Here is a 15,168-nt window from a genome sequence, read left to right as displayed (position 1 = left end):
ATGAGTAAAGTTTGGTGAGTCAGTTCTGTTGTTCTACGTCCAGGGGCAGGATTGCCACAGAAACTAAAGTCCTCTCGTTGATCTCTTACATGCTTTTTTCTAACATGCTTTCCAATTTCTTTAGTCATTTATCTTCAGTAGATAGAATCATGGAGGATGCTTTACACTGTTTGCTTTAGTTTTGGAAGCAAGTTGTTGTGTGCTTCTTTTTTCCTTGACTAAACTTTCTATTTCCATATTTAGCCAAAAATTCTCAAAGTTGTGATTGTTTGAGGAATGTTTTGTCTGACCTCTTAATCTTAGAAGATCCATGGGGCTGTGGTTGTTACAAAAGGCCTTGTCTTCTGCCATTGTGGATGTTCTAGGTCAAAAAAGAATAATCTCTGCAGTGGGTTCAAGTGCAAGTATTTATACATGGTAATGCTTTAAAATTTAAATTAGAAGGATTGATTAGTCTTCCAGAACCTGCTTCCCAGCAAGCAGTGGTACATACTACGGTCTTTTCTTGGCTGTGTGGTAATAAAAATAAGTAATAGCCTGTGTAGAACTGGTGAGACTCCACTGCTGCCTGATAGAGATGTTTAGGGGAAGGTCAAGTTAAGTTTTGAATCTGTGCTCTTGAAGCAGTTTTGCCTCTCAGATGGGAAAATGGGAAGGTGTCTACATCTCTAGTGAAACTGCTAAAATATAATATTACAGTTAGCTGTATTCATGGATGTTCAAGCTAGACAAATTCAGACTGGAAATAAGGTGTGTGTTTTAACAGTGAGTGATCACTGAAATAATTTACCAAGCATTGTGTTGCATTCTCTATCATTGACAGATTTTTTTGTTAAATAGAGATTGGGTGATTTTCTAGCAGCTCTGCTCTGACTGTTTTGGGGGCATGAGTGGGGAAGGGGAAGTTGTGTGTCCTGTGTTATGCAGGAAGACAGACTAGATTACAGTGTAACCTTCTGGCCTGGGAATCTCTGCTTCTTGCAAGGTTTGACACCACAGCCAGTTACTCCTCTCTCGCCACTTGCTGGCATACCCCTAGCCTGCGGTATAAACCCAGCAGTCTTGAATTTATTCAGCTTTAGAATTTATAAAGCTTTACACTAAGCTTTAGAAGCTTAGTGTAACCAAAATTCCAAGGAGGGTTTGTTTCCCTCAAGTAGTTTAGTTACCACAAGATAAAAGCCAGTGTGTTGCTTCAGTATTGCCTTTGTTTTGCAGATTGTGAGAAGATACAGTGACTTTGATTTGCTGAATAGTAGTTTGCAGGTAAGATTTCTTTCCCTTGATACCCAAGTATAATGCTAATTGATGGATTATATTGTATTTAAAATCAACTGCTTTCTTTGTACAGAACAATGAAGAGACCAAAGAAAGCATCAAACTTATGTGGTTGAAAATGAGCTTACTTAAATTTTAAGATTACAAAACTGATATCTCTGAACAAGTAGAAATGCTGCAGTATTCTGGGCTTTTGCCATGGGAAACGTTGGCTATAGTCTCTGTATGACTGGTATAAATCTAAAGACAGGAGATGGGCAGATATTGTATCTTTCTCTTCAGTCCTGTGACTTTCTGGTTTAGTGCACTATTGTTATCCTTTCTTTGGCTTTTGCAAAATGTAGGTACATACTTACCATCTTAATTCAGGACAGAAGTGCTATGTATGTCATTTTGTCCACCTCTAAAAGCACTTTCAGATGCTGCTTATCATGTGATGGATTTCTGTATCATTGCAAAGGGTTTCTCAGTTAACCACTGAATTGACCGTTTGTTTTTATTTCCTTTTCTTTTAGGACAGTAGTTTCTTTTAGTTTGCTTAGGAAATGACAAAGTGTGTGTGGGGAGATGGATAGCCAGAGACTAATGTTTATGGGAAGGATGCTTGTGGTTCCAGGATTTCTTATGTTAGCACCAGAGAATTAACATATGGGGTGAACAGTAAAGATTTTTATCTGCTACTTCTTCTTTTCTTTCTTCTGTCACATGTACTGTGTTGGCAGAAACTTGACTGTTTCCGGTTTTCGTTTCCTAGTTGGTTTTGAAAACCTGACCACTTTTTGAAGTATAGTGAACAAGAATGGCCAAGTATGTTGAACTGTGCTCAAAATCTGAGCAGCACTAAATATAGAAGCAGGAATGACAATGTAGAGAATAGAAGATACGCTTTGGACCAAATTCAGATGTAATTTAAGCATGTGTAACTTTATTGAGTTCTTTGTGGTGATCCATCTGCTCTGAATTCGCACTGAAGATAATGTATGATCACTATTAATTGGCCAACTTTTCTTTCTTTCTTTGTCTTATGTGGCTCAGTTCTTCACTCCTTAATCTGGAGAAACTCCCACTCTCTTCATTGACCTAACTGGGAGTTTGGCCTGAGTACAGAATCCAAACATGGGCCCCCATGTACTGACACAGCATAGTATGTACAAGACTGCTCTGTTATGTTGTGTATATCTTGGCATGCGTTAGTTGTGTTCAGCCCAAATGTGGCTTCAGCAGGGGATGACTGGATTCCAGACTTTTTTCAGTATATGGGAACAGAGCAATTTTAAAAACAACCTCTATGAGCAGGAAAAGAAAATCTTACGGAATGCACAAGTCTTATGGTTTTCCCTTTTCATCCTCTGTGGGTGGATAGTCGCTGTTCTTTGACTTACATACAACTTCCTAGGAGTGAGAAATGCAGCGTGCTTGTGACAAAATTGCTATCTATAGTACTAGCAGGGCCAACAATCACAAAGGCCCCTAGTGCAATGGTGGAGGTGAGGGCAGCTCCTTGCCCCAGGAAGGAGCGGACCATGGGTGGAAGGGGCAGGGCCTAGGGCAGTCAGCCCTTAGCACCACTCAGATGGCAGTGCTGCCATCTGTCCCCAGAGCTCTGCAGAGTGGCAGAGCAGCGCTGCTGCAGCCTTTCAAAATAACAGCATCAGTAGCTGGAGCTCCGGGCTCCTATGCAACACCAGGCTCCTTTGCAAATGCCTCCTTTGTCTGTCCCTATTGGCAGATGTGTACAATACCTCTGCCTGGTAAAGAGCTGATGTAATATATTGTACAAAGCTCTAATGGAATAACTGCATTATGGGGACACCTGAGAGAGAGAGAGATTCCTTGTGTGGAAGGAATAAGAGTTCTGGGGAACTGCTGTGTGTTTCTTTCAGTGGCATTGGCAGAAACATCTGGAATTGTTATTGTGAGATGGTAGACAGATGCTCCAGCTAGGGAGCCTGTTAAGCCCAAATGCTCATGCCATGTTCAGCTTCTTGTTTTTCAGGGCATGGCTCAGTAAATAACAGGAGATGGAAGAAGATGAAAACAATACAGTATGCTTAGTAAAACACTTCTCGGCTCTTTGTAAACCAGGAGGAGTAAGAACATATTCTCTAGAGGTTCAGTATAGAACTTGGAGCACAGGGGGAAGTAGGAGTCCCTAAAATGATATTAAGCCTGTGGTTTTCATTTTTTTTTATTTGTGAACCTGCAGAAAATTTTGAATGGATCCATTCGCTACCTTAGACACAGAATGTGTTACAGCAGTGGCCCTTCTCTGACAAATAAATCCAACTGGCTGCAATGGGTGCATTACCTCTCATATTGCTGAATTAGGGCCAGAGTAAGTATTCCCCTAGGCCTTGATACACGTACATAAATCTTTGCAAGATGATGGGCTCACTGAAGTGGAGTTAAGTAAATATGATCCCAGTCCCTCTTGTGATTTGATGTGGAGTTAAGTAAATATGATCCCGGTCCCTCTTGTGATTTGGCAAGTGAGGTTGCAGAAGTCCAAGGTCAAAGTACTGGGGTTATCTTAAATTATTCAAATTTGTTTTTCTGAATTGAGGAACTAAATCACCAAACACTCTGATCTTTCCACTTTCCATTTTGAGTACTTGAGAGCTGCACTGGGAGCTGTTTCCTCAACAACCAAACTATATTCTTTAGAAAAGAAGTTGTTCACTTGCGACTTCCTTTTTCTGCAATGCTGTCTCCTCCCGCTAATGCTAGCCCACATTATGCTTTGCAAGTTAATGGGTGTGCCCTGGTTTCCAAACCCTTTTGAAGCATTCTCCTGTGACTCTTAGCCTGGCACTGGCTGGTCACTGGAATACCAAGTTTATTGTTCCCAGGTGCTGAAGGACAGAGATGTCCTTTTGTTACCTTCTTATAGCCCCCAAAGTTCACTGTCTTGCTTCTGTAGCCAGGATGCCCTCCCTTCCCCCACCCTCTCTGTTCTCTGGTATGCTGACTTTGTTGACTGTGAATGCAAATAGAGTTCCATTATTTGATTTGCATGTGAACTGAGGCGGGCAGGTGAATATGTATCCTTTTGTCTGATAGAAACCTGCTTGTCAACTCTTAACTTGATTCATACTCTTTTGGAATATATTTTGTGTGTACCTGCAACTTCTGACATGGAATTTGTATGCTCATTGCACAGTGATATGGATGATCAATGTGATACTGGCTTTAATTCAGGATCTTAAATTGTATTCTTTAGGGATAAATACTATGGACATGGGATGTTAGGTGTAATGAGTTTGCCAGGCCTATTCAGAATTGCCGTTACAGAACAGGGAATCCTTTGCCTGCTGACTCTATAGGCCTCTTTGACACAAGCATCTGGCTTCTTAAGGACTTCTCCCATGAAGGCTCAGTACCGGTGGGGCATCTACTTTGATTTGCATAACAGAAATGAGGTGGAAAGAGGAGTAATTTATTTTATATCCATTCATATGATATAAGTAGATGGAAATACTGCCTTCAACTTACACTTGTGTTTTTCAGACACAACCTTTTGATTTCTTTAAAACAATGTGTATTTCTGCATTATCTGATGTTTATGAAGCATTTACTGATCATAAACTAAAGTCTCACAGTGTGTAGGTAAGGGATAGATAGTGACCCAACACTGGAAAGTAGTACCGCTGGGGTCAAACATAGCACCTTCATCTGTACAACATCACAAAGCAAGAATTTGAGAAGGGATGTGAAGCATAGCTCATATAACTGAAATAGCAACGTAAGAGCCTTAATTGGTAGTTGCTTCTTTAAATCGGGATGATTTTAGAACCTATAAACAATCTATGCCCATGTTAACAAGGAGAGATGAAAGCTTGTCAAGAGAAGACACTAGGATGTAATGTTGGTTTGTGCAATGACACAGGCATGCTGTGAAAATTGTTTCTGAAACAAAACAAAAAAGCAGTCCAGTAGCAATTTAAAGACTAACAAAATAATTTATTAGGTGATGAGCTTTCATGGGACAGACCCACTTCTTCAGATCATAGCCATACCAGAACAGACTCAATATGTAAGGCCCAGAGAACCAAAAATAGTAACCACGGTTGACAAATCACAAAAATATTATCAAGGTGCACAGATCAGAGAGTAGAGGGACAGAAAGGGTCGGGGAGCTTCCTACTGCAGCCCAGCCACCGCATCCTGGTGGTGATGCAAAACAAGGCGGCATTGGCTTCCTGGCAGATCTCCCTCCTCATTTTTTGTACTGTAATTAATGAAGGGAAGATGCCTTGTTAGGTTGTGTTATGATAACTAATGTTAACTGTTGAAGTAATGGTATTGATTTTAATGGGATTTGGTGGTGTTTTAGCGTAAATGGGTGTAAATTTTGGGGCTCAGGAATTCATTCAATTTTTTCCCATTGAAATTAATGGTAATTATGTTTTCGACCTACGAGAATTCGCCCTTAGAGGGGTTTTTCAGGAGCGAATTACCCTCATAAGGCGGGGGAAGACTTTACCTGGTTATTAGAAGAGCACAAAGCTAGTGTTTTATTGCTTAATTGTTTACCTCCATAAAACATTGAAAGAGGGAGTTTTTGATGATGATGTCATTCCTTTCTTTTTAAGATCTCAGCTCTAAGTCTACCTCTTCCTCCCAAAAAATTGATTGGGAATATGGATCGTGAATTCATAGCTGAAAGACAAAAGGGACTCCAGAACTATCTCCATGTCATTACTACCAATCACATACTGTCTAATTGTGAACTGGTAAAGAAATTCTTGGATCCCACCAATTACTCTGCAAACTATACTGGTAAGTAAAGGATTGTAAAACTGCATTAATAATTAAATTTTTGTGCCTAATAGTTGCTGAAGAAAGGGCACAGGAGAAATTTATTTCCTTTTCCAGACACAGGGGACCAAGTTCATCCTACAAATTGTGAGGAGGAATTTATGGCAGGGAGGAGTGAATTGACTCAGAAGTGCCTACATGCCGTCTGTCATGAAGCAGATCTGCGCATTAACTTTATTGTTATCAAGTCTGAGTGTTTTCATTTACCACCAAGAGCGTCAGTATGAGGCAATATAACAAGGGGAAATGTTTAAACTGCTCCCATAGAGTCGTACCAGTGCACTTAAGCTAGACCAGTGAGCTAAGAAACCCAGGGAACTGATTCAGCTTTGTTGAGTACTTTGTGAAGCCCTTGGTGCAAATTCCTCTTGGTTTCTCTAGCGACTCCATATATTACTGCGTGCTGCCGTGATAACTCACAGATTGCTGGCTGCTGCATCATGGTGTAGCTGGCATTTCACACTTTGCATTCTCCATGCCAGTGTTAGAGAGAGTGGATTATGCATCTGTAATGGGGGATAGCGAGCAGTGGTTGTGATTTGTTCAAGGGCACACATTGAGGGCTGAGTATCAAATGATGGAGTCCTGACACCCAGCCCATGCTTTTGACGTAGTCATATTTCTGGCATGCGCTATAAAGTATACTTACGGTAGCACAAGCTTGGGGAGACAAACTTACCCCTCTGTGAAACTCTTCCCATTTAACTGATAAGGATAAGTGAGTTTACCTGGTGAGATCAACTTCTCTTGTTTTCCTCTTCCAAATTCTCCCTAGGTCCCCGTCTCCTCTGTTAACCCCTCTTGTTTTCTGCATATCAGCAGTAACTGCCTTGTCCTGGGCTGCTTTTCAGGGTCTCTTGTTCCAGGTGTAGTTTGGCTTTCTGCAGAGAGCCATGATCTGGCATTTGGGAGATAAGGATTTTATTTATGCTTTGGCCATTGGCCTGGTGAGTGGTCTTGGGAAAGTCACATACATCTGTCTCAATTTTCCTATCTGTAAAATGGGAACAATAAGGTTTGCCTGTTGGTAAAGCACTGTGATATCTTCTGGTGAAAAGCATTGTAAGAGACTTACATATTTTTGTATTATGGTTCTACTTTGCTTTTCAATTCTTCAGAACTGGAAATGTCTTGATCTGTGTAAAGCACTGTACATTTGAGGTGGTATATACATACAAACATGACATACTTTGATCATACATCTTGAGAAATGTTGATAGGTACACAGTATAAGTTGGGGGTGGTAGGAGAAAAGTTATTGAATGGCTATGCATGTACTTTTAATACTACTAATAAATAATTCACCATACTAACTGTCCCTCTTGGAGCTCGCCTAGCTTGTTAGGGACCAGTCCTTCTTCACCATATACTGCTGCTTCTGGACTTGTATGTCCCCCAACCCCTCCTTTCTTCATAGTACAACACATATTAGTAAATAAGGGAGAGGGAAGAATTCTATAGTACTTAAATATTAACCACGCTAAAGCTTCTGGCAATAAATTCTTTTGTACGAGACCAGAATTTTCTTTGGATCTTGTTGACTGAAAATTCTCTTGTTTTTTGTAGAAGATACTAAATGCAGAAACTCTAAAAACCAAAACAGCAGCACCCAAATTTGATTCATGGAGATCTTGCTGGTGGTTCTTGCTAACCAAATGGTTGTGGCTGTTCTTCTGGTTTCTAACTTAGCTTTCAGTAAAGAAAGTTGAAAATATATTCAAAAACAAGTAGTAGTCCTATGGCACCTTTATAGACTACCAGATACCTTGGAGCATAAGCTTTCGTGGGCAAAGACCTGCTTCTTCAGATGCATGAGTCAATATATTTAATACCCTCTGCAATGCTTCCCTTTGTAACTAGTCACATCTAGCCCCAGGGCAGTTGAGTGGCTGTGAACAGTAATGAGGATGGCCCTCAGGACTGGAGGGGAAATCGTTCATGACTGTCACTGCATCTGGAAGAAGAGCTGAGCAAGAAGCACCTCTTCTGTTTATGAGTATCAGAGAGGTAGCCATGTTGTTCTGTATTGTGATGGGGTTCAGGGGTCCCCCTGCACTGCACCCCGTCCGCTGGCAGGAGTGACACTCACTCAGCAGGTACAACAGGAGGTTTATTAGGCAACAGATGCCCAGTTTCTCACAGAAGCGACAGTACAGCAGTCAGAGACAGTCCTTGCAACCCATCCTGGGGAGAAGACCCCGAGGGGTGCCCCTCTGGGGTGTAGCTTTCCCCCTCCTCAGGCTGGCTGCCTTCCAGCTCTCTTTCCCTAGCCTCTAACTGCCGCCCCTGATTCAAAAACCAGCTCGGCTCCTCCCTCTTCTTTGTTCAGGGCAGAGGTGTTACCTGCCAGTTGTAGCTCCAGGGTCATCCTTAGCCACTGGGAGCTGCTCTGCTTGCCTCAGACATCCAGCCTGACTCTCACAGGCGCTCCCCCCACTCCATCACATCTCTCCCCCCTTCCAGACCGAACTGAGCGGGGTCACTTAGCCAGTGACCTGGGGAAGTTCAGGGCCCTCCCTGCGTGACGGGGCATCGGCTATGGTGGTGGTGTTCCCCTTCACATGGACCACCTCCATGTCGTAGTCCTGCAGGAGCAGACTCCACCGCAGGAGCTTGGCGTTGGCCCCTTTCATGTGATGCAGCCAGGTCAGGGGTGAGTGATCGGTGTACACGGTGAAACGCCATCCAAACAGGTACGGCTGCAGCTTCCCCAGCGCCCACACCATGGCCAGATATTCCTTCTCTATGGCTGCGTAGTTCTGCTCCCGGGGCAGCAGCTTCTTCCTCAGGTACACAATGGGGTGTTTCTCCCCTTTGTCATTCACCTGCATTAGCACCGCCCCCAGCCCCACGTCTGAGGCATCGGTGAACACCAGGAAGGGTTTGTTGAAATCTGGATTTACCAGCACTGGGGCCCTGACCAGACCCTCCTTCAGCGCGCAGAGGGCCTCTTGGCACTGCTTGGTCCAGACCACCTTGTCAGGCTTTCCCTTTTTACATAGCTCCATGAGGGGGGCTGCGATGGAGCTAAAGTGGGGCACAAACCTCCGGTAGTACCCCGCCATCCCAATGAAGGCCTGGACCTGTTTCTTAGTCTGGGGTGTGGGCCAGTCTCTGACAGCCTCCACTTTAGCTGGCTCTGGCTTTAAGCAGCCGCTGCCCACCTTGTGGCCCAGGTAGGTCACCTCAGCCATTTCCACCTTGCACTTCCCTGCCTTGATAGTCAGACAAGCCTTCTGGAGTCGGTCCAGCACCTGCTTGACTTGGGACACATGGTCCTCCCATGTCTGGCTGAAGATGCAAATGTCGTCCATGTAAGCCAGGGCAAAGCTCTCCATCCCTTTCAGTAGCTGGTCCACCAGATGCTGGAAGGTAGCAGGTGCCCCCTTGAGGCCGAAGGGCAGGACCAAGAACTCGTAGAGCCCCACAGGGGTGATGAAAGCCGACTTAAGCCGGGCATCTTGGTCTAACAGCACTTGCCAGTACCCCTTGGTGAGGTCTATGGTGGTGAGGTAACGGGCTCCCCTCAGCTTGTCTAAAAGGTCATCAGGCCTGGGCATGGGGTAGGCGTCCGATACAGTGATGACATTAAGCTTGCAATAGTCCACACAAAACCGAACAGATCCATCTTTTTTAGGGACTAACACCATGGGAGAGGCCCAGGGGCTGGAGGAGGATTGGATCACCCCCAGAGCCAGCATGTCTTCAACCTCCCGCTCTATGTCCTGAGCCGTCCTCCCTGTGACTCTGAATGGCACACACTTGATAGGGGCGTGGGTGCCTGTCTCTATTCGGTGGACAGCTAGGTCAGGGCGTCCGGGTCTGTCCAAGAACAGCTGTTGGTGTGAATGCAGCACCTCCTTGATCTCCATCTGCTGGGCAGGGGTCAGCTGGTCTGAGAGGGGAATAGACTCCAGCAAGGAGCCAGCTCCAGTCCTTGTGAGCAAATCCACCAAGGGATCATCTCCCTGCCCCTCCCAGTGTCTGCACACGGCCAGCACCAAGTTCTCTCTGTCCCAGTAAGGTTTCATCATGTTCACATGATAGACCCGGTGGCTGTGGGCCCGGTTTGACAGTTCCACCACATAATTCACATCATTTAGCTGTTTGACGACCTTGAAGGGCCCATCCCAGGCCGCTTGCAGCTTGTTCCGCCGCACAGGTACAAGGACCATCACTTGGTCCCCGGTGGCATAGGCTCGGGCCCCGGCGTTACGGTCATACCAGACCTTTTGCTTCCTTTGGGCCATGGAGAGGTTCACCCTGGCCAGGCCCATGAGCTTGGTGAGTTTTTCCCGGAAGGTCAGTACATACTGTACCACTGACTCCCCTTCAGGAGAGGCCATCCCCTCCCACTCTTCTCTGAGCAAGTCCAAGGGTCCCCGTACCCTCCTTCCGTACAGCAGCTCAAACGGGGAGAACCCCGTGGATTCCTGGGGCACCTCCCTGTATGCAAACAGCAGGTGGGGTAAGTACTTGTCCCAGTCATGGGGGTATTGATTCATGAAGGTTCTCAGCATCTGCTTCAGAGTCCCATTGAACCTCTCCACCAGCCCATTGGTCTGCAGGTGGTAGGCTGTGGCCCAGGTGTGCCGGACCCCACACTTGTCCTACAAGCTTTGCAATAGGGCCGACATGAAGTTGGACCCCTGATCTGTGAGGACCTCCTTGGGGAACCCCACTCTGCTGAAAATGGACAGCAGTGCATCTGCCACGGTGTCAGCGTCGACAGAGGTCAAGGCCACTGCTTCTGGGTATCGCGTGGCAAAATCTACCACCACCAAAATATATTTCTTCCCCGAACGCGTTGCCTTGCTGAAGGGTCCCACTATATCTATAGCCACTTTCTGGAAAGTCTCTTCTATGATGGGCAGTGGCCTCAGGGCAGCTTTTCCCTTGTCCCGGGTCTTCCCCACCCTCTGGCAAGGATCACAGGACAGGCAATACAGACGGACAGCTGCAAAGATCCCAGGCCAAAAAAAGTTCTGTAACAACCTTCTCCTGGTGCGGTGGATCCCCTGGTGTCCTGTGAGCGGAACATCATGGGCTAGGTACAGCAACCTGCGCTGGTACTTTTGGGGAACCACCAGTTGCCTCTGGACCTTCCATGGCTCCACTTTGCATCTGGGAGCCCATTCCCGGTACAGGAATCCCTTTTCCCACAGGAATTTCTTCCTGCAGCCCTCCCCCGGCTGTGGAGCTGGGCTGAGACTGGCCAGTTCCCTCAGCTTCTGCAAGGAGGGGTCTCTCTGCTGCTCTGCCTGGAATTCTTCGGTTGGGGCAGGGGCGTATGCTACTTCCCCATCCCTGCCTGGCTCCAGCACCTCTGGCCTGTGAGATCTGGTTTTTGGGGGCCCCCTTTCTCTCAGGGTTGGCCCCTGTGGCTCCTGTGACTTTGGCTGGGCCTGTACCCCTGAATCTGGGGAACGCACCCCTCGTTTTCTTTGGCTACGGTTCAGGACCAGGGCACAAGGGCGTTCACCTGGCCAGTTCTCCAGGTCAGCCCCCATCAGTACATCCACCGGCAAATGGCTGTGCACGCCCACTTCCTTGGGGCCTTCCTTCTTCCCCCATTTCAGGTGCACCCTCACCATGGGCAGCTTGAAAGGGGTCCCATCAAGTCCTTTTATCGTCAGGTGGGAATTGGGTATCATGCAGCCCGGTGCCACCACCCTGGGTCGGGCCAGCGTCACGTCAGCGCCTGTGTCCCAGAACCCCGTGACCTTTTTCCCGTCTACTTCGAGGTGTTTGAGACGCTTGCTCCACAGAGGTAGTGCCGCCCCCACTCTGTAAACTGACCTCTGAGCTTTTGGTCCCCCCGAAGAGCTGGTCTGTGGGGCGGACTTGGCCCAATCCGAGTGCCCACTGTCAGCACCACCTGCCTTGGCCGCCAGCCCCTCTGGCTTCTGGGACTCCCCCCCAGTTGACTCCATGACCCCCCGGCCTGCTCAACCTGTCTGGGAGCTTGGGGCACTGGGCTGCTCTATGCCCCTTTTGCCCACAGCGATAACAGCCTGGGTCTTGTTGTGTCCCTCGGGCCAGCTGCTCTGTCCAGGCTCTGCTTGGCTTTCTGGGGGGTGGGTGGCTGGCCCTTCTTTCCTGGGCTCGCCCAAGAGGTGGTCCCCTCTATCGTACAGTCAGGAACCGGTCTCTCTGAGATTCTCGGTCTCTCCGGGACTCCCTCTCTTTGTGGGGCTCACTTTCAAACCTGGCCTGGCTGTTTGTGAAGTCATCTGCCAGTTTCCCTGCATTGTGTGAATCCCCTGGCTTCCGGTCCACGAGCCACACCCTCAGGTCAGGTGAGCACATCTCGTACAATCACTCCAGGACTGCCAGCTCGATCAGGTCCTCTACGGACTGGGCTCCCATTCCGAACACCCACTTCCGGTAGTATTGCCTCAGGCGGGCGGTTGTATCTACATGGGTTTCCTCTGGCCTCTTCTGCGCCTCCTGGAACAACTTCTTGTACATCTCCGGAGTCAGCCCGAACTTATGCAGCAGGGCCTGTTTGAACCGTTCATAGTCCCCAGGCTGCAGCCCCTCCAGCTGGCTGAGCACCGCTGCGGCCTTCTGGCCCAGCAAGGGGGTGAGGTGCCAGAGCCACTCAGCTGAGGGAACCTCATGCAACTCACAGGCTCGCTCAAAGGCGGTAAGGAACTCGTCCATGTCCCCTGGGTCGTGACACTGGGCCAGCACGCGCGCCTCCAAGTGACTGGCCACCCCGAGCCGTTTGGCCCTCTCCCCGCTTACTGCAGCTGGGGCCTCTTGGTGTCTCGCCTCTGCCATGGCTCGCTCTCCTCCCGTTCTCGCTCTTTCTCCTCCTGCTGTCTCTCTTGTACCTGGCGCTCGTGCTCACGCTCTCTTTCCCGTTCATGGCGCTCACTTTCTCTTTGCTGTTCCTGAGCTTCCAGTTCCTTTAATTTCACCTCGAGCTCCAGCCGTCGCAGCTCTGCGGTGGGGAACTCTGCCCGTGATGGACCACCGCTAGCTGAGCGTGACCTGGCGGGCACCGTGTCTGTCTGACGGCGTCGAGCCCCTGCTCCTGTCGGAGAATCCGAAACGCTTCCCGAGGCTGACCAGCCACTTTCTGCCGGGACAGGCTCTGCCCCCCAGATCGGTCATTCTCTTCCAGCTGGGCAATCAGCTGGGCCTTGGTTGCCTTCCCCACGGTCAGACCCCTCTCTCTGCACAGCCCTGCTAGTTCTGCCTTTAGGAGTCGGGTATAATCCATCTCCCCGCTGTCTCCCAGGTTATCCACTCACCAGCAGCAGCTGCAGGAATTGCTCTGTTCCCCTTCTGGCTCTTGTGAGGCTCCTTCCTTCTCTTGCGCTCAGTCAGCCACTGCTGGGAGCTCATCCGTGGGTGCAGTGCATCCCACTTCTGACACCAGTGTGATGGGGTTCAGGGGTCCCCCTGCACTGCACCCCGTCTGCTGGCAGGAGTGACACTCACTCAGCAGGTACAACAGGAGGTTTATTAGGCAACAGATGCCCAGTTTCTCACAGAAGCGACAGCACAGCAGCCAGAGACAGTCCTTGCAACCCGTCCTGGGGAGAAGACCCCGAGGGGTGCCCCTCTGGGGTGTAGCTTTCCCCCTCCTCAGGCTGGCTGCCTTCCAGCTCCTCTTTCCCCACCTTCCTAACTGCCGCCCCCGATTCAAAACTCAGCTCAGCTCCTCCCTCCCCTTTGTTCAGGGCAGAGGTGTTACCTGCCAGTTGTAGCCCCAGGGTCATCCTTAGCCACTGGGAACTGCTCTGCTTGCCTCAGACATCCAGCCTGACTCACACAGGCCCTCCCCGCACTCTGTCACATGTGTCCTCAAACAACAGGAAGTCCGGTGGCACCTTATGTACTAACATATTTTGGAGCATCAGCTTTCGTGGGCAAAGACCCGCTTTGTCAGATGCATGATTCCCACGAAAGCTGATGCTCCAAAATATCTGTTAGTACATAAGGTGCCACCGGACTTCCTGTTCTCTTCTGTTTATGTATCCCAGACCTATAACTTGTGGAGCACTGATGTAGAAAGATAAACTCATCCAGCTCCAGAAAGAAGTTTTCAAACTAAGACAGCCATTGTGCAATTTTATTTCTGTAGCAGTAACCATTGTACTTGTACTATTTGACTCAGTCAAAACCAGTGACGTTAGAGAGTTTCATTGTGATATTTTCTCTGTCTTAACTCACCTTCTGAACTCCTAACAAGAGTTGCCTTCGCAGCTGCCAGGGAGTGCTGTCTGCATCCAATAATGGGGAATGATTTCACTTTTTCAGAATTACACACTGCCAGCGGAAAGTCTGCAGGGAAGTGGCTTTGTACTAGTCAGCCCTAGTTAGTCTGAAGTGGCAGACCAGCAAATAGTAGACTAAACAAATGAATAGTTTGTACATAATGTCAGAGGGTTACCTGTGTTAGTATGTAGCTTCACAAAAAACAGGCAGTCCTTTAGCACCTTAAAGCCTAACCAATTTGTTTATTAGGCAGTGAGCTTTTGTGGGCAGATCTTACCCATGAAAGCTCATTACCTAATAAATAAATTGGTTAGGCTTTAAGGTGCTAGAGGACAATTTGTACATAGTAATGGCAGAATTAAATATAAATAAAGGCTTTAAAAGTTGGCATTAAAGATGAATAACAAAGATGAGTCCTGTTACATTGTAGGGCAGACCAGATGTGGGGAAATCAAGACCATGAATCCTGGATCTGAATGGTCTTGGGGTGGGGAGAGGTGTCTTGGGTCTTGTGGCGTGCAGAGAGAATGCATACTTCCCTAAGCCAACTGATTTACACTTTCTTGGATGATCACACCTACTACAGATTAACAGTTGAAACACTTTTCATCCATCTTTTGTGACATAAGTTAAAAGAAAAAACAATATTGCTACTCTCTGTGATGTGTGAAACAGAGCCTGAATCCCTGCAGTTTGCCTCTCAAGCTGAACATTCAGCAACCTGTGTATAATTAACAGACATTTAAAAATCTCATTGCAGAAATTGCCTTACAGCATGTTTCAATGTTTTTTCGTTCGGAGCCAAAGTGGGAGGTGGTGGAGCCACTAAAAGATATAGGT

General features: G+C 47.5%; 1 protein-coding gene across 8 annotated transcripts in view; it reads left to right on the top strand.

Moving 5' to 3' along the window:
* Positions 1 to 15,168, top strand: part of PXK (PX domain containing serine/threonine kinase like) — a 78,083-nt gene that overhangs the window by 20,056 nt on the left and 42,859 nt on the right. For 6 of the 8 annotated variants that reach the window (XR_012646983.1, XR_012646982.1, XM_075005428.1 and 3 more), the window contains exons 3-5: positions 1,219 to 1,266; positions 5,871 to 6,057; positions 15,089 to 15,166. Coding sequence is in view for 6 of the 8 variants with exons in the window: in XM_075005428.1 (XP_074861529.1) it covers positions 1,219 to 1,266; positions 5,871 to 6,057; positions 15,089 to 15,166 (313 nt within the window). In the remaining 2 variants the exon portion in view is untranslated. Of the gene's footprint in view, positions 1 to 1,218; positions 1,267 to 3,495; positions 3,614 to 5,870; positions 6,058 to 15,088; positions 15,167 to 15,168 lie in introns of those variants that run through there. The other 2 variants (XM_075005431.1, XM_075005432.1) reach the window with 2 other exon arrangements.

This window comes from Carettochelys insculpta, chromosome 11, assembly GCF_033958435.1.
Source record: "Carettochelys insculpta isolate YL-2023 chromosome 11, ASM3395843v1, whole genome shotgun sequence".
In the NCBI taxonomy this organism is placed as follows: domain Eukaryota; kingdom Metazoa; phylum Chordata; order Testudines; family Carettochelyidae; genus Carettochelys; species Carettochelys insculpta.
The sequence above is the reverse complement of the archived record's forward strand: the minus strand, read 5'-3'. Positions and strand labels throughout refer to the sequence as shown.